At 41.8% G+C, this 18,174-nt stretch overlaps 1 protein-coding gene across 1 annotated transcript in view; it reads left to right on the top strand.

The window, feature by feature from the left end:
• Nucleotides 1–18,174, top strand: part of LOC139675770 (catenin alpha-3-like) — a 90,807-nt gene that overhangs the window by 21,233 nt on the left and 51,400 nt on the right. Inside the window, exons 5-6 of the mRNA XM_071563848.1 lie at nt 1,959–2,125; nt 10,542–10,661. Of these exons, the coding sequence (XP_071419949.1) occupies nt 1,959–2,125; nt 10,542–10,661 (287 nt within the window). The remainder of the gene's footprint in view (nt 1–1,958; nt 2,126–10,541; nt 10,662–18,174) is intronic.

The raw sequence follows: 18,174 nt of genomic DNA, 5'->3' as shown, positions 1-18,174 counted from the left end.
CTGTGAGCCAGTCTGTGTCCAGTGCCTCTTGCCCTGTCACTGAGAACCACTGAGAGCAGTCTGGCTCTGTGATCTTGTCACCCTTCCTTCAGCTATTTGTGCATACTGGTAAGAATTCCCTGAGTTTTCTCTAGCCTAAACAGTCCCAGCTTTCTCAGCCTTTCCTTACAGGACAGGTGCTCCTTTAATCATCTTTGTGGCTCAAGGTATCCCTCTTGAAATGCTACTAATTTCAGATTTTGGCACTATTTGAGGTTCTGAAGGGTCTGAGGTGCTTGAGGGACACTCGAATCCATACGGCCATTCCCTTCTGAAAGGCACAATAGCAGAGACCTGGGCAAATCATATGTGTGGCCTGTGAACAGGCAGTTCAGTCTTGTGTTTATGGGAAGGGGAAAACATTACATTAGAGATCTCTGAGGAGCCACTGTGCTATCAGAAGATTGTCTTTTTTGTTCCCAACTTTTATGAAATATTCCTGGTCATAGCACTGTCTCCTGTTCTCAGCTGAGCTCTATCTCACTGCTTTCCTGATCCATTCAGCTTCTGGCTCACAGGCTCACCATTCACTCCTGTCTGGGCTTCTCCCAACTGAGCACTTTCACTCCTTTCTAATTAACCAGCTCCCTTCAAATCTGTAGCTCTGCTTTCCTGGTCACCTTTGATTCGACCACTTTTACTGTGCACAGACACTCCTAGCCTGCTCTTCAGAACATAAAATGTCAGTAGGAGTGGGTTATTGGCCAATGCACACAGAAGACAGTTGAGAATAATGAGGAACTGAGCCAAGTGTGAATGTATTTATTAAACTTGGGTGTTTGTCACTGTTGTTATTGTTAATTTGCTAAGCTTCATGTTGGAGAGCAGTATATTGCTGTCTGCTGGCACAGTCAGTAGCTGCATGGCATAGATTTCTCATATTTAATGTCAGTCAGATGTTTGAGTCTGAGGTTTTCATTGCATTAACTTATATTTGTAGTGAGAAGAACAAAATTTGATTCCCTTCTGTGACCAGGAATTATTTAACAGCAGGGCTACCAGAGTACATAGTAATAAAACAGTGACTAAAAAAGTTAAACATAGTACACCTGATTTCGTTGTGTACAGTTAAGAGTAGAAGTGTGAAGATCAAGAGAATTATTTCAGAATTAAATGATTAAGTAGAACAGAAAGGGAGCATAATACAAAATGTGGAACATTCTGCATTATCTTTAATAACTGACCTTCATTTCAAGGCATTAGGGCAACAAAGACTTGCCTAATTTATTGGCAGTACTTGTGTAAAGGAGAGCACTCTGGACTCTGAATCCCAAGGGCCTGAGTTGGAGTCTCAGTGGGACCATCCCCTGGCAGTTAAAGCCTCCCTGCCATCCCATCCTGTCACATCTCGGATGCTCAGCAGGGTCAGCCCTGGTCAGTACCGGGGGCTGTGACAGTCCCGAGGACTTCCCTGTCACTGTCCAAGCTCGCTTGGCCGTGGCAGATGGACCTCAGGAGTTAAATGGTGGGGCCAGTTCTGTGCATGCTCAGCCTCACCTAAAACATCCCCTGCACAGGCTGGAAGGGCACGTGGGGAGAGCCCTGCCCAAATCTGCGTTTGTGAAGTCTGGCCATACATACATACAAATGATCCAGTAGAACAGAAAAGGGACATCATTCAAAATGTGGAACGTTCTACATTAGCTCAGTTGGTTAAAACTTGACTGTAATAATGCCAAGGTCATGGGTTCAATCCTCTGTGTGGGCCATTGACCTAAGAGCTGGATTCTCAATGATCCTTGTGGGTCCCTTCCAACTCAGAATAGTCTGTGATTCTGTGATCTCTAATAATTGACCTTCTTTTCAAGTCATTAGGGCAACAAAGGCTTGCTTAATTTATTGGCAATACTTGTGCCTTGCCAAGTGACTGATGGCACTTTGAGGATGCAGCCTGAGGGAATGTCTGTGTTCCTTTGCAGGCCAAGCCCTGAGGGTGTCAGCGGAGGCGTTCACCAGTGACCCCTGCTCGCTGCCCCGCAGGCAGGCGGTGGTCCCTGCGGCGCGGGCCCTGCTCGCCGCGGTCACCAGGCTGCTCGTGCTGGCTGACATGGTCGATGTGGCCTATTTGCTGCAACATTTGGCTGTGGTGAGTAACATCTGCCTTAGCTCAGGTTCTCTTCAGTCAGAGGTGTGTCTGCTGGTGGGTCTTCCTGCATTGAAAGTTCTTTTTGTACTTGAAAATTGCAGGTCTCGTGCACATACCTGAAGGGAAGTTCTGGCCAGGTGGGGATTGGTCTCTTCTCCCAGGCACTCAGCAATAGGACAAGGGGGCACGATGGGCTCAAGCTCTGCCAGGGGAAATTGAGGTTGGAGAGCAGAAAAAACTTCTTTGCAGAGAGAGTGCTCAGGGATTGGAATGGGCTGCCCAGAGAGGGGGTGGATTCCCCATCCCTGGAGGTTTTTAACCTGAGCTTGACCATGGCACTGAGTGCCATGATCTGGTAAAGGGACTGGAGTTGGACCAAGGGTTGGACTTGATGATCTCGGAGGTCTTTTCCAACCCATTCCATTCTAGGGTTCTATGATAACACTTTGGCAACTGGGCCAAGTGTAGGTTCTGGGTGAGATTTGTAGAATGGACCAAAAAATGAATCTTCTACTTGCAATTCAACATAATTGATTTGTGGCAGTAGACAAGTTATCCATACAGTTACATTTTAACTTTCTTTTATTTCTTATTTTCTTATTTGAATTCTTGTATGGCTTTTTACACATGAAATCTACTTGATGTTTGTGGCAGAGCTGGGAAATAGTGTATTTGTAGAGAATATTAAAGATGGGAATCTTGTATGGATATGTACAGAGGGGAAGAACTGAGAGTGTAAGGGTCTATCTCTGTGCTCAAGTCACTTTGTGACAGCAGAGATCAGCTGAAAGTAGACAGAGGTGATGGGTGAGAGGTGCATCTGAGAACTGCCCAGCTCCAGATATGTATCTGTATGCTGCAGACAGAAGACTAGAAACCCTAATGTTGGCACAGCTTTAAAATTTGTGCAGTAGAAAATAGTCACTAAAAGTCACTTAATTTTTTCACTCAAGGGAATAATGTGTTTGGCGACTACATATCACACCAGTGCTGGTTTGGGTCGTATTTTCTCCACTTGGCTCCCTTTATACAGAGGGGAAGTCTTCAGTTTTCTATTCCATATAAAATTTACCAGTGGTTGTGCCACTATTGCTGACTTAGGCAAAATGTCCATACTTCTGTTACTCAACATGAAAATACTTTCTTGTCTATATAAACCTGCATTCCTTCAGGGTCAGCCCTACTGTCCCATGTGGGCAGCCCTTCTTCCTCTTTTGAACACTGTGATTTTCATCTTGCCAGCATCATGTGTCTGAACAGAAAAATGTATTGACTTTCTTCTCTGGCTGCTCATTCCATTCCCTCCGGTGTGTGTCTTTGCTGGGAAGAGAAGGAATTGTCCTGTTTTTATATTTATTTTTTAGTTTTTTTCCCCCGTGACACCTCTAATAATATCTGTCAAATTCATAAAGCTACAAATTTCTATTGACTTCCTAATAGTTCAGGGCAGAGGTGAGTAATCAGTGCCATCTCTAATAATGCCTCATGCCACAAGAGGACTCACTGACTTAAAGGGGACCACATTCAGGCAGGTTCAGGTTGGTGAGGACAAGAGAATGAAAATTTGGCTCCAATTCAGAGTAGGAAAAGAATTTAAACCAATGTTGTGTGGGTTGCAATACTCTGCTTGAAAGATCCACCACTGGCAATTGTTAGAGATGCAGTACAGGCTAAATAAACACTGACTTGCAGCAGCTTCTGTGCTGTAAATGTATTAAATTTGTCAGCTTTGTACTGTTTGTGGGAAATTTTCTGAAATCATGATGTTTTTCATTGGTAACCTTTTCCATTTTTACATACATATTTTCATAATCCCAGATGCACCCTTCTGAAACCCTCCCAGTATGTCTTACATGAGAGAACTAAAATTAGGCAGTTTTCTTTGCTGGAATTTCACTATTTCTAAACAGCTGTATAATTCATTTCAGGATTTCCTTTTGAAAATGAAAACAAACAATAACTCAAAACGATGAAAGAATGCAAAGTATCATTCAGGAAAAACTCCAGCACTGCTGAGAGGGCAATTTAATTGTCATCTGAATTTGTCAATTAACTCCTAGAATAAATGAGTGTGGTGTAACACTCTCCATAATGCTTATGTAAAGAGACTCACCCTAGTTCTTAGAGGAAGGTGTTGCATTTTTCATATTTATTTAGTCTCTGCTCTGGCTGTTGAACTTGCCAACAGTGCTATTGGCTGTAATGGTGTCTTTTTATGTTGACATCTAATTAGGAAATCGACTTAGAAGACAGAGTAATTTCAACATATGCTATTGAACATCCTTCAGTTCCTAATGACTTCTGGTCATGGCTCACTGAGCCAGATTTAAATGCAATTAAATATTTTAATGAATTTCAACTTGTCTCTTTTCTAAGACCTTAACTTAAATCATTACACTTTAAAACTCCCTTAGGAATTCAAATTTCCTTCCGTGTGGATGTGCTCCAACAAAAAGACACTGTATTCCCACAGTGACTGCAGTGGGAAAGGAGACCTTGTCTTTGTTCTTTCAGCTCTCATATTCTTGGTTTTTGCATGTTCACATGCTGTGAAAATCAACTCTCTTTAAAAGTAATTAACTGTTTTTCTTTGTGGTTTTTTTTCTAAAATTTTAATGCTTCTGCTGTGTTATCCTCTTCTTCAGACATGAGTGTTAGGACTGTTATTGTTTAGGAGATGGGAAATTTCATTGCCCTGTAGGTCTATCTCTCTGACCTCTATAATTTCATAGAGTAAAATGACATTATAAAGGACTGAGCTGAAGTTAATTTTAAAAAATACAAGTAAATAAATGAAGTAATAGTAGAATAAAAGATGTAAGAATTGTAACCAAGGAAATTTTTTGCTTCCTTGTATAAAATGAAGGAAAGTGGTTCAGCATCATCAAAGAACTACCATAGAGTGTTAATTAGATTTACTCAATATGAAAGTATGTTATGGGGAATTGTCTATTTATATATCTAATATCTTTCAAACCCATTTATCAAGGATTGCTGAAAGGCCTTTTTCTTGCTCTCTCACTAAAACTGGTTAATTCCAACACTGACATTCAAAACACTTGAAACTATTCCTATTTCTACTGGCAGAATGCACCTTGGATTGTTAAACTTTAATTTCCTCTGTGATCTGGGAATTAAAATTAATGGCAACAGTGGCAGTGTGACTGGCTGTCAAATAAAGCCTCATCCAGTGGTACCTGTCACCTCTGCCTTTTGAGTGTATCTGGGAAACAAGGATGAACCTCAGGTACCTCCTGCCAGTTTATGGAGCCTCTAAGAACATTTTCTGTGCATGTTGCTGAGGCTTTGGACACCTGTGTAATGAAGTCTTTATATAAAACAGAGTATGATGCTGAAAATGCTGAGTATTTTTGTCACAAAAATCCTGAAATCTGACTTTTTAAAACTAGAAATAGCAGGTCAGTCAGTTTGAAAGAATTTGATGATCCTGGCAGGAATGTCACTGCATATGGTCAGAAACATACCTGTGTTAACCAGACCTGAGCTTTTGTAAGTTTTGCTAAAAAAGCAGAGAGAGTTTTGGTTGTTTTATGAATACTGTAGAACCTTCACTAAGCAAAGTGTGAATAAATGTGTGTAAATGATGCATATTAGATGTCAGTACAAATTGATCACATTCTGGCACAGCACATGTCTGGCCATTTGTGGAATTTACAGCCTGTTAAGAGTACGAGGCTGCAGTGCAAATATTGAGATAATTTTAGAGTTCACTCTGAGAAAATGAAAGTACATCACACCAATAAGAAAGGCTTTGCTTCTTTAAACAACTTATTTGTTATGAAACAGGGAAGAGTTTAAATAAATAGCTGTTTGAATCTGAATTTCCATACCTGTTTAGAATTTGAAATCTTTAATAAAACAACTGAGCTGTGAGAAATGTAGTCAAACAAAGGGCTGTCTCATGCACTGCACTCTGATTCAGAGCTGTGTTACCAGCTCACTCACTATGGTTACTAATGCTCAATAGTATTTAATTAAGTGAATTAACAGACTAATGGAATTGCTTGAATCTGTTGATCAGAAGAGAACAGCAAGCAGGTGACAAGTTTTGAGAATTTAATTCAAAATGCATTGGCAGTCTGTCTTTCTCTAATTGGTTTCAGATCATGCTGAGCCAACATATTTTACCTGCCTTTCCCCCCTTCTTGCCATGCTTGTAGATTTACTGTTTAAGTCTTCATATTTTTCATGACAGCCTCAGACAGCATGATCTTTATAAAATGCTTGCTTAGAGTTACTTAAAACCCTTGCCAGGAAATAAAAAAAAAAGAGAATGGCTGCAGATAAGAAGTAACTTGTGAACTTGGGCCCTGTGAGCATAGTGCTGTCTGTTCCTCCCTTTCCTGCAGGGCATTCATCAGCATTTTTGAGCAGAAACACAATATGGTTATGTGAAAAGAAAGAGGTAAATAATCTCAGGCCTAACTAGACTTCAGGTGTGGGGACCTGGTTCAGCTCCTGTAACTGCTTGTTTGATCCAGTCTGTAGAGGCCTTCCTGCCCTCCCACAGATCAGCTTGGCCCACAGCCCTGTGTGTGTGTGAGTGGTGGAGCAGGTTGTTAAACTCTTCCTCTTGGGCTGTGGGGGCTTCATTCTGCTCCCCATCCCACCCTTCAGAGGCCTGAGTACCTGGAAAACAGCTGGTCTTTCTATTACAGACTGAGGCAAAGAAGGCATGAAGTGCCTCAGACTTTTCCTCATGCTTTGTCACTGTTTCCCTCTGCATCCAATAAAGAGTGGAGATTCTCTTTAGCCCTCCCTTTTTTTGCTAATGTATTTATAGAAACCTTTATTGTTGTCTTTTATGGCAGTGGCCAGATTAAATTCTACCTTCCCACTCCCACAGCAAGAGAAATCTCTGAACATGAGGAGTGTTAAGAAGGTGACAGGAGTCACACACAGACAGACCCACAGACTATTCTGAGTTGGAAGGGACCCACAAGGATCATCGAGTCCAACTCTTAAGTCAATGGCCCACACAGGGGATTGAACCCATGACCAAGTTTTAACCAACTGAGCTAATCTCAGGGTCCTTGGGTAAGATCTGGCTTCTCCTTTGGTTCATACTCTTGTTTATTTTCTCATCAATCAACAGAAATGGATTCTTGCTACTAATCACTTGTTGGTCTGTGGTACATGGGATGCAGTTGATTTCTTGCTACGACCTGAAGAGAAGTTCTGGCCAGGTGGGGGTTGGTCTCTTCTCCCAGGCACTCAGCAATAGGACAAGGGGGCACGATGGGCTCAAGCTCTGCCAGGGGAAATTGAAGTTGGAGAGCAGAAAGAAATTCTTTGCAGAGAGAGTGCTCAGGCATTGGAATGGGCTGCCCAGAGAGGGGGTGGATTCCCCATCCCTGGAGGTTTTTAAGGTGAGCTTGGCCGTGGCACTGAGTGCCATGATCTGGTAAAGGGACTGGAGTTGGACCAAGGGTTGGACTTGATGAACTCAGAGGTCTTTTCCAACACAATCCATCCTATGATTCTAATCAGATGTTGATCTGTGGTACATGGGGTGCAGTTGTTTTTAATCAGGCCTGCAGTGTTTGTCATTGCACTTTGCAAATTCTGTGGCAAATGTGCAGTAAAATACCAGAGGAAAAGCAGCTTCCAAGGAATGACCTTTAAGAGTTAGGCTTTTCAAAGTGAGCAACCTTTTGAGTGCAACAAGCACCTCAGTCCTCTTCTTTGCTTGCTTTTCCTGATTGCTCCTTTATAACTCATAAAAATATCTAATTGTCAAGCTGTGAGATGATAAATTCCAAATGAAATAAATGGTAAGCATAAAGGTTGGGGACATTTATGACACAAAGGTGGTTGTAGCACAAGTTAACAAGTCATCAGAAGTACAACTGAGTGTGAGAAATCCATATTGTCTGCTGATGAAGTTTGAAAATTACTTTGGGAATGTTGGAAGGTGGGATTATTAGAAAAGCAGAGGCCTGTTTGAAATAATTTTTGGACTTTGCAAATGCCTGCATGCTCCAATTAGTGATGGATCTCCATTGCAGCACTCTTTGAAGCAAGCAGGGAAAGAACATTGCTAAGTGGTTTCCTTCAGTTTTATTACTGTGTTTTGCTTCAGCATCAGCAGTTACCACTGAGGTGCGGTGCTTATGAGAGAATAATATGGAAATGATATTCTGACATTCCCTCTGTAGAGTGCTAATATTGGAAGGCAAATTCTAGGATGGGAAAGTAATCTTGGGAACTCATCTTGGCACATTATTTATTGGTAATACAGCAATGGGGTCAGGAGTATGATTTGTCTGATCAACAATTATTTGTATCTCAAGCATACACAGATTGTTCTGATCTAGAGAAATTTATTTTATAACTTGTTCTTGCTTTGGGAGGCAGAAATGAGGAAATGCATGCAGAACAGTGTCTGCTTTATCATCAAATGTGTGTCATCAGCCCTCCTTAAATGAGAGTAAAATCGTCTGATATTTTCTGAATGGAAAACGCTGTGTGAGCTGCTCTCCATAAATCTCTCCAAAGGAGGCACATTGCCCATTCCATTACAGCAAAATGTGGGGAGAGCAACTGTTTTCTCGTGGGTATGTGTGTTCAGTAATTGGAGTTTGAGAGGTTTTGGATTTTTTTTCAACCACATCTCTGGGTAATTTAAAATAGTGCATTTAGTCTTTTAAGGAACCAGTACATTATTAAAAAAGGAAGGTATTTTTCAACAAACAGCTTCCTTATGTTAGAATGGAAGTAAAATTTGCTTTTTGTCCTTAATTCAACTTGTATTTATTCATATGAAAATAGAGAAATGCTTCACCAATAGGAAAATAGTTCAGTGCTAATGCACAGAGGAAGATGATAATACTAATATTCTGAAACACTATTTCTCTTTTACTTCTGCAGCTCTAGACAAACCAGAAAAAATTAATTTTCCCTTATTGTTGAATAACAGACTGGCTTTTTGTAGCATTGGCTCCAAATCTGAGCCAAGTATGTAGAAGGAGACTTAGTAAAGGATGTGCAGCAGGCCATTGGTTACATCATCCCTGTAATTTAGCTCAACTCCCAGGCAAGGGGCACTAGAGGGATGTGGTTCCTCAAAGAGCATCATGCACAAGCTGGAGAGACAGTACCTGCTGCCTCCCACACCTCTGCCTGTGTACATGGAGGTTGTAGAGTTCTTACCAGCAATATGACTTGTGTTCTGTGTTTATTGGTGTCTCCTCCCACATTTCTGAATTGTAAACAATGAAACACTTTGCACTGCATGTTTATCATATATTTTTGTGGCCTGGCTTCTTCTTTAGCTGGGAGGCCATTAATTTTCATGGCCCATATTTTGGTTCTCAGACTTGTCAAGGGAATCCCACTAGAGAATTTTGTCCACCTGAGACCAAACAAGCTCCACCTTCTCTAGTGCAGGAACCATTTCCTTGGGGTTCCATAAATGATGCTATCAAATCCACCTGCAAAGTTATGATATCCAAACATAATAAGCTGGACTTTAAAAATCGGAGGGCACTTGGTGTGCTCAGCTGGAGAAGGGGAGACTGAGGGGAGACCTCATTGCTGTTACAACTTCCTCGGGAGGGGCAGGCACTGATCTCTGCTCTGTGGGACCAGGGACAGCACCCAGGGAATGGCCCGAAGGTGTGGCAGGGGAGGTTGAGGTTGGATATTAGAAAAAGGTTCTTTCCCAGAGGGTAGTTGGTCACTGAACAGGCTCCCCAGGGCAGTGGGCACAGCCCCAAGGCTGACACAGGTCAGGAAGTGTCTGGATGATCCCATCAGGCACATGGTGTGACTTGTAGGGATGGTCCTGTGCAGGGCTAAGGGTTGGACTCACTGAGCCTTGTGGGTCCCTTCCAACTCAGCTTATTCTGTGATATGGAAGAAGTTTTAGCTTTAAAAGTAAGGTCTAGGCTGAAGTATAATTAAAGATGTCACATCATTCCTGCAGAATGAGAGTATGTTGCCCATGGTGATTATCCAGTCTTTAAAATGACCCTAAGTAAGTTAACTTGATAAGAAACACCCTTTTATATATAAGTTCTATTGTTATGCTTGATATGATGAGGAGTTCATGGCCTGTGTAAAGTTTCATACACTTTTCTTAGTTGAAAACAAGTATTTAAATATATATGAATATATTGGATCCTGTAACATGGCACAGAAAAGGAGCTCACCTATAGAGGTGGTGTTGGTTGCCATGCTTTGTCTTACGCAAGCCTGACCTATGAAGTTAGAGGATGTCATTTAATTGAACAGAGCATATTGCTTTTCATTCTGTGATTGGTTTCAAACCAAATCTGCAGAACTACCTAAGAGGTTAGAGTTAGCACAGCTCCATAACCTTGCCATTTATTGGAATAAAATCCTAATACAGAGCGAAAAACAGCAACTGACTTTTTTTTTTTTACCACCACAGTTTCAAAGAACATTTGAATCTTTAAGAAATGTATCCAGTAAATCTGAGCTACAGAAAACCTACCAGAAGTTTCAAAAAGAGCTGGAAAATCTTGATTATTTGGCATGCAAACGTCAGCAGGTAAGAACATGGAGGCTTGCTAAGAAGACAGAATACTGGGCAAAGACGTGGAGGGATTGTAAAACTGATGTGTTTGATGGAGTTACTGTTCTGTCAGCAGGGTTTGTGTTTTGAGTGTTGTCAGGTAAGGCAGCAGGAGGGGTGACAAGTCTATTTAATGCTTACAATGTTGGACTGCCTGTATTCTGATTTCTCAGCAGAGAGAAGGACAGACAAAGCCAGTAAGTGATGCTTAGCAGACTATGAAATTTTGCATTAACACAAAACAATTTTCTTAATTGGAGTGCAGAGAAGTACTGTTTGCATTCTTTTACCTGAAAAAATGAACTAAATCCATAAGTTAATGGACTTTGATACTGGCCATACATACAAACCACTAATTGTTTCTTCTTTAGAAATGAATTTATGAGATGAGATTGCATAAAACTTTGAAGTGTACATGGTCTTTGACTTTTGCTTGCAATGCCAAGGTTAAATTGCATTGTTAGCATGTATTTAACATTGGATATTCTGTCACTTATTTGTAGCTTATGTGAAAATGTCAGCTCTCATGATAGGTATTCAATTATTTTTTGTCTTGATGAAATAGGACTTTGCCTCTTGCAGAGTGTGCAGGTGAAATGGTGTAACATTTCTGTGTGGGGGTTGTCGTGGTTTGCATTTTCCTTAATCTGTCGCTTGGTGTCAGTGTTGTCAAACTGTTCATTTGCTCGGGGGCAGCTCCCAGCTGTGGCTGTGTCAGGTGGGTGGTTTGGTTACCCGGGTCTCAGGTAATTCACATTCTATGCCTGAGCAGTGATGATATAGGTGTGCTAAATAATATTTTATCTGCTTGTTGGTACCGAGATTTTCTCAGTATATCTCAGCAGAACTCTCTGGAGACTCTGCAGTGAGTCTGCAGGATTTGAAATGCTGCCATATCTGTTTAGTAAAGAAAATGCTTTGAATTTTGTCCTGCTTTGGTAGGAAAGTGATCTCTGTGCAAAAAGATTGAGAATTGGTTTGATTACTGTGCAAAAATCAGAAGTGGTTTGGGACTGAATTTGTGAGTTTGTGACATGTTTGTGGAGTGTGTGCATTTAATTGATAACAATTTATATGCTTTCATATAAGGTTAAGGGTATATTCATATTCCCACTGGCAAAATGTTGCCTAACTGCCATCTGTTGGAGACAATTGTATACAATTTAAATGTGAATCCAGTCAAGGTAAAGTAAGTGGCTTGTGTACTAAAAGTAATGGATGTTGCTTTTGAATGAAATACAGTTACCTGCTTCTGTCCTTTTTCTTCAGGCATGAGCCATGAATATAACAGGAAAATTCTTCAGTGGTAAAATTTCCAGGACGGGTGGGAAATTGAAACTGTGCCTTTTAAAGGATGCTTAAAGCAGCTGACTCTGTGAGCTGGTGTGGAAGTGGCCAAGGTGGCTAAATTCTTTGGTGGTTACAGAGGAGAAAGATGGGAAGTTCTAGGTGGAGACTTCATTGCTGGAAAGCTGACTTGTGTGGATGACATCTAGTATGTTGGCCAAGAAGCCTGAACAGTGCTCTTTGCCATTCTCTGTGTCCCAAACACGATGCAGAGTGCTAAACAACATCTGTATGTCAGGTCTTGTTACTGCTGCTATCTGTGATGGACTCCCACTGTGTTCAGATCTGCTCCCAGACACACTGCTGTGTGTCAGAGCTTCCCTTCTGACTGCTGGCTGGTGGAACACACATCTCCACTCTGTGGGCTTGCCATCCTTTGCCGGGAGACATGGCTTATTGTAATAGTTCGGCCCGGGCCTTTGCCTGGTAACCAGATGTAACTAGGGAGAAGCTTGTCTCCTGGGTATTCCTCATCCAATCTTTTGCCCTCCCACGGGATAAGAGATGGGGAGATAAGGGGTTTGGTCTGACTCAGGTTCCGGTGAAGGAAGAGGGCAGAGAGTTTGCTGCTGCTCAGTCCCTTATCAGAGCTATGCAGGAGACTGGGGAAATAGCGAGTGAGACCCCTCTCCATGTGAGAGGGAAAAGCCAGTTTCCTTCTAGGAGTGGTGGTGGGATTGTGTCGTACTGGTTTGCTCGGTAGGTGGGTGGGCCTGTTCTTCTGTATCCATTTTTTTCTTTTTTTCTGTCTCTTCTTGTCACCCCTGTTTTCCCCTTCCCTTTCCTCCTCCCCTTTCCCTATTCCCTATTGTGGGTGCAAATTGTATATATATAATTGTAGGTATTTAGAGAATATACATATATATATGTATTGACTTGGCTCAGCTTCTTTCAAGTTTTTTTTTCCCCATTCCTTTTCCCTGCTTTGAGGAGCAGGGGGAGAAGGAGGGAGAAGGGGGCGGCTCGAGCTGGAGGCCAGGATGAAACCAAGACACTTATTGGCCACGTTATTTGGAAGTGTGTTTGGGTCAGGCCAGATGAAGATAAAATACAAACAAAACATTTGTGCTGGGCAGTGCCAGGTGGGCTGAGCCCTTGCAGAAGTGACAAATGCTGCAGGTTGTGGTCATGTTGTCTGACCAAGCAAATTGCTTGGTTGTCTAACAGCTCCTGCAGACCCACCCACAGCCCTGCAATGCCCTTCATGTTCCTTTGCCTTCATTCTTCCCATTCTGGTATTTATATAACCCTACACAGAGGTGCTTCAGTGTGCTAAACTGACTTAAAATTATTTACTTTTCAGTGTTCTCGATGTCTTGTTGGTCAGTAGCTCAATATCACTCTGTCCCCATCCAGATGGATGTCCCTTCATCCATGAAACTTGTGGTGCCCTGTCTTCCTGTGTGCTTCTGCTAGTTCTTCTGGTATCCACCAGAAAAATTCATTTGGGTTGAGAATATCAGTTTATAGCCAGGCTGCCATTTTGAAGCCTGCCAGGAGATTCCTGTCTCCAAGAAATGTAGGGTTTTTTTCTTGTCCAGGAAATAGTCTGGCAACTCCTTTGAATGAAAATGAGGTTTAAATTTCTTTGATACCGTCTCACCTCTGAAATTTCACTAAAAAGGAGTACCTCTATGCCACAGTGAGTAGCAAAACTGTTCTCTTCCTCTGTGACTTACGGGAATGTTTGCAATAAGAGCTAAATAAGCTTTACACTGGTTTGTATCAAGGTAAATATTAACACATCTGCAATATGAGTAATTGCAGGGGAGATGAAAGGGGACAGTATGGCAAAGCACCTGGGGATAAGAGGGGACTCTGATCCCAAGGCTGCTCTTGGAACACTGCAGTAGGTGCAGGCTTCCTTTCTCCTTATGTGATTCTTTGTTCCCGTTGAAGGGAAGCGGTGCATTTACTGCTCAGCTGGAACAGTACTGGTTTGAGGCTATTCATTATGATTATCTTACTGTAAGGTCATTTCAGGAGTCTTGGGCAGTAGCTGGAATAAAAATAGAATTATAATCAAATCCAGTGGTATTTAGCACCTGTCAAGCTGAAAAATTATCACAGTTGCTGCTGTTTTGAGTGTTAACAGTGCCTTTAGGATGCCTGTGGCAGTGCTGGCTGTAATCCAAAGACTCTTAGTTTTTGCATGGAATTCTCCATCCATGTGGTCATCCAGCTGCTGACAACAGGACTTGAGTATGTGCACACACACAAAGCAGTGTCCTGTTGTAAAGGAATGCTAGTTTAAGACTTCCTTATTTGATTTTGATTGTATTCCCTTGAGGTAATGTTAAAGTACTGAATTTATGTGAAACCCTTTTAGTGATTATATTTTAAAATCTTTTTAGGATTGTATTCTGATGATTGTTGTACTTACAATTTTTTAGAAAGTTGTGTTAGAAATGGAAGCAGTTAAGGGCTGTATCAAAGATGTTTATAGGGTACACTTTCTTATGGAAAATAAGAGCCATTACCTGTTTTACTTCACAGCAGTCCATTGTTATCAGTACTGTGCCTGTCTTCATGATCATACATATCAAATTTGCATTCCCAAAGTTTTAATTTTGAATGAAGACTTCCTTCTACAGTCAAATGGCATTTCTTTTTGTTAAAATGGACTAAATGCACTTTTATTCTCTACCTTTGATTGTTCACTTTGGGAGGAGAGAATTCAAAGAGTGAAAGCACAAGTGCTGTGGGGAGAGGCTGAGGGAGCTGGGGGTGTTTAGCCTGGAGAAGAGGAGGCTCAGAGGTGACCTCAGCACTGTCTGGAACTGCCTGAAGGGAAGTTCTGGCCAGGTGGGGGTTGGTCTCTTCTCCCAGGCACTCAGCAATAGGACAAGGGGGCACGATGGGCTCAAGCTCTGCCAGGGGAAATTGAAGTTGGAGATGAGAAAAAACTTCTTTGCAGAGAGAGTGCTCAGGCATTGGAATGGGCTGCCCAGAGAGGGGGTGGATTCCCCATCCCTGGAGGTTTTTCAACTGAGATTGGCCATGGCACTGAGTGCCATGATCTGGTAAAGGGACTGGAGTTGGACCAAGGGTTGGACTTGATGATCTCGGAGGTCTTTCCCAACCCAATCCATTCTATGACTCTAAAGTGTGAAGACTTGTAGGTTGGCAAAGTCAGGTTAGATAAAGTGAAAGCAGAACAGGGAATTCATTCCCCCTTCCCATGGCAGGAGCTGCTCAGCCACCCCAGCACAGCAGGGCTCCATCAAACACAGTGGGCACTTGGGCAGGCAAACACCACCACTCTGAATGTCCCCCCTCCTTCCTTTGTCCCCCAGGTTTCTGTTCTGAACATGACCCCTGTGGGCTGGGCTGTCCCCTGGGGCAGGTGGGATCAGCTGTCCCAGCTGTGTCCCCTCCCAGCCCCGTGTGCCCCCCCAGCCTCCTCTCTGGGAGGCAGGACAGGCCCTGGCTCAGGGTGAGCTCTGCTCAGCAGTGACTGAAACAGGATTATTTTACCAAAATGATTTCCAGCACAAATCCAAACCAGCCCATACTGACTTCTGTGGAGAAAATTAACTACCCCAACCAAAACCCAGCACAGCAGGAGATTTGTTCGCTCACAGTGCTCTACTCCCGAAACTGGAGATGAGTTTCCAAAAGAGTTTATCACTTATCAACCTGCAGGTTTGTTGTGTGGCAAACAGTTTAAAAAGTACGCTGAAAAGTGGAGGGAGTTCAGAATGAGTTATTTGTTGTCAAGAAAACAAGCATGATAATAGAAAACTTAAGAACTCAGCCATGTGGCTTATGTGGAAAAGGTTATAGCTTAGAAATGTCAGAAATAGAGGTGCTTAACTAAATCTTTAGTACAAAGAAATATGACAAAATCCAATGGAGGGAAGTCAGAAAAGTTCAAACCAGAAAGCAAATGAACGTTTTTGAGACAATTAACTATGGAGATGGCTTAGTTAAGAGGTTCAGGACATTAATCACTGCTTGTAGCCTTTATATCCATTATCCATGCCTTTCTGAAAGATATGGAGTGACTGGGATGGAAATCAAAGGGCAGGAATTATGGAAATTTTTATTACTTGTGTTATTGAATGAATTTGAATGAGAATTCAATTTTTTCCCTCTAGACTTAAGAATGACAGTACATTTGGTTGTGTATTTGAGGGTGAAGGCAGAATTATGTCTTTTGAATTGCTATCCTGGATTAATAAGTGGGTGAATTTGTTTAATTTTGTATTTGCCACTCTGCCACTGTCTGATCTTTTGCAGGGTTGGATGTGTTGAGATCTTGTTTAGGAATTTTCAAAGAAGCTCCCAGAGTAATTATGAGGACATAAAGGCATTTGGTTCCCATTAGCTTTCTGAAGGTGCCTTCTTTCCTTTCTTCCTTTAATATTTACTCACACTATTGGTTATAAAATGAGATTATAGGTTGTATTTCCAGTATTCTTGCTGCTTTTCTCCCCTTGACATAAGAACAACTATCTATCACGTTGTTGTGTAATTAAAGTAGTTGATTTATGCATTCATTTTAAAGAAAGCAAACAACAAATCAGTCTTGGTATCTAAGAGAGTGAAAAATTATGACAATTCTGTTTTCAGCCACCTGACATGCTTTAGTAATTCCATTATTATAGTTCTGTTGTTCGGCCATTGCTTCTGTCTGTCCTGTGTATCTGTGTGGCTTCCTTAGTGGCTGGAGAGGATCTCCTTTTCCCTGCCCTCCTGACAGTGCCAATATTTCCCTGTTTTTATTTTTTTATATACATTCTGACAGTGCTGATATTTCCCTGTTTATGTTTTTTTAATATCCATTCAGGGTGGTAGGGTGGAATGCTTTTGCATCCCCCATCAACGTTCCCACAGTGTGTGCCATAATTCTCCAGCTCAGCTGTTCGGTTTGCTTTGCCTGCCTGTAGTGCTGGTCTTGCATGATTTCAATTTGCCAGCAATTCGTATTTCCATGTGTGCAGTTTTTCTTCTGCATGGAAGCTGGACCTCTGAGGAGAAAAACCTTTCCTTGGAAAGTAAAACAAGTGACATGCTAGAGAATTTATTTTTAAAACACAATGGTTTGGCAGCTTCTGTGTCTGGTGTGCATTTTGTTTTGGTGTGTGCCATGATGTGGAGATCTGGTGAGCTCACTGTGCAGCTGCACAAGCAGCAGCAGGAGGGGTTTGCTGGTCCTTTCATTATAGTTTTTACTTGTAAAAATCTGAGTGTCAGAATTAGGTAAGATTCCCAAGAAACTTCAGGAGGAGAACCAGACAGTGTAGTTGTATAGTTGGTCACATTTCCATCCTTGTGCCTGATACCTGTTCTGTGGTTGATGCCAAAGCTGCTTGATGTGATGGCTTTGAGTCCAGGCTGGTGTTAGTCAGTGTGCTGAGGGAATAACAAGAAGTTAATTCCTAGCAAGTAATTAAAGCTGTTTTTGTCAACGAGAGCTCTAATTCTAAAAAGGTATTGAAATTTCTGCTGAGGATGTAAACTCTGGCAAACTGAAGAGTGGGTGGGATTCCTCTTCGGGCCAATGAAGGTGTATCCAAAACTCAGAGGAACCATTTGCACTTAATTGCTTTTCCTGCAGCTCTGATAAATGGACAAAATTTAAAGAAACAAGGAGGTATATTTTTATCTTCCAAATGTATAAGGAGCAAAGTAGCGTCTCAAACCCTGCCAAAAATCCAGTCATGAAGCTAAAAGCATACCTGTCTCACACATCTTTGAAATGTTCTCATCTGAGTCACTGTGATTTGGAATTTGGGGGAAATGGACAGAACTCTGGTTTATTTTTGCATCCAGAATGAGAATTATGAGATGTAATATCTTTTCCCCTTTTATATAGCCTGTGAAGGATCTAAGTAGTTTGTATTTAAAGTCTTCAGCCTCCAAGATGTGAAGAGGTAAACTGTTATCTGAGATACCCACAGCAAAACCCCTCAAAACTTTGATATTAGGAGTGGGAGAGTTCTGGAACAGTTATCAGTTTTCAGAAATAAAAGTAGTGATATTGCAAAGAGGTTGAGATAGATGTGTGGGGTTTATTCAAACCTGTTTCTCACTTTCCTGGGAAAATAGAAGGGGATCTGTGGGAAGCCTGGGAGTTGAGCAGAGGGCTGAAAAGGCTCCCCCCAAGTCTTTTCAAAACTCAGGCTGTTGCTGTTTC

The sequence above is a fragment of the Pithys albifrons genome, chromosome 9 (genome assembly GCF_047495875.1).
Source record: "Pithys albifrons albifrons isolate INPA30051 chromosome 9, PitAlb_v1, whole genome shotgun sequence".
Classification (NCBI taxonomy): Eukaryota; Metazoa; Chordata; class Aves; order Passeriformes; family Thamnophilidae; genus Pithys; species Pithys albifrons.
This window is presented reverse-complemented; position numbering and strand designations above follow the sequence as displayed.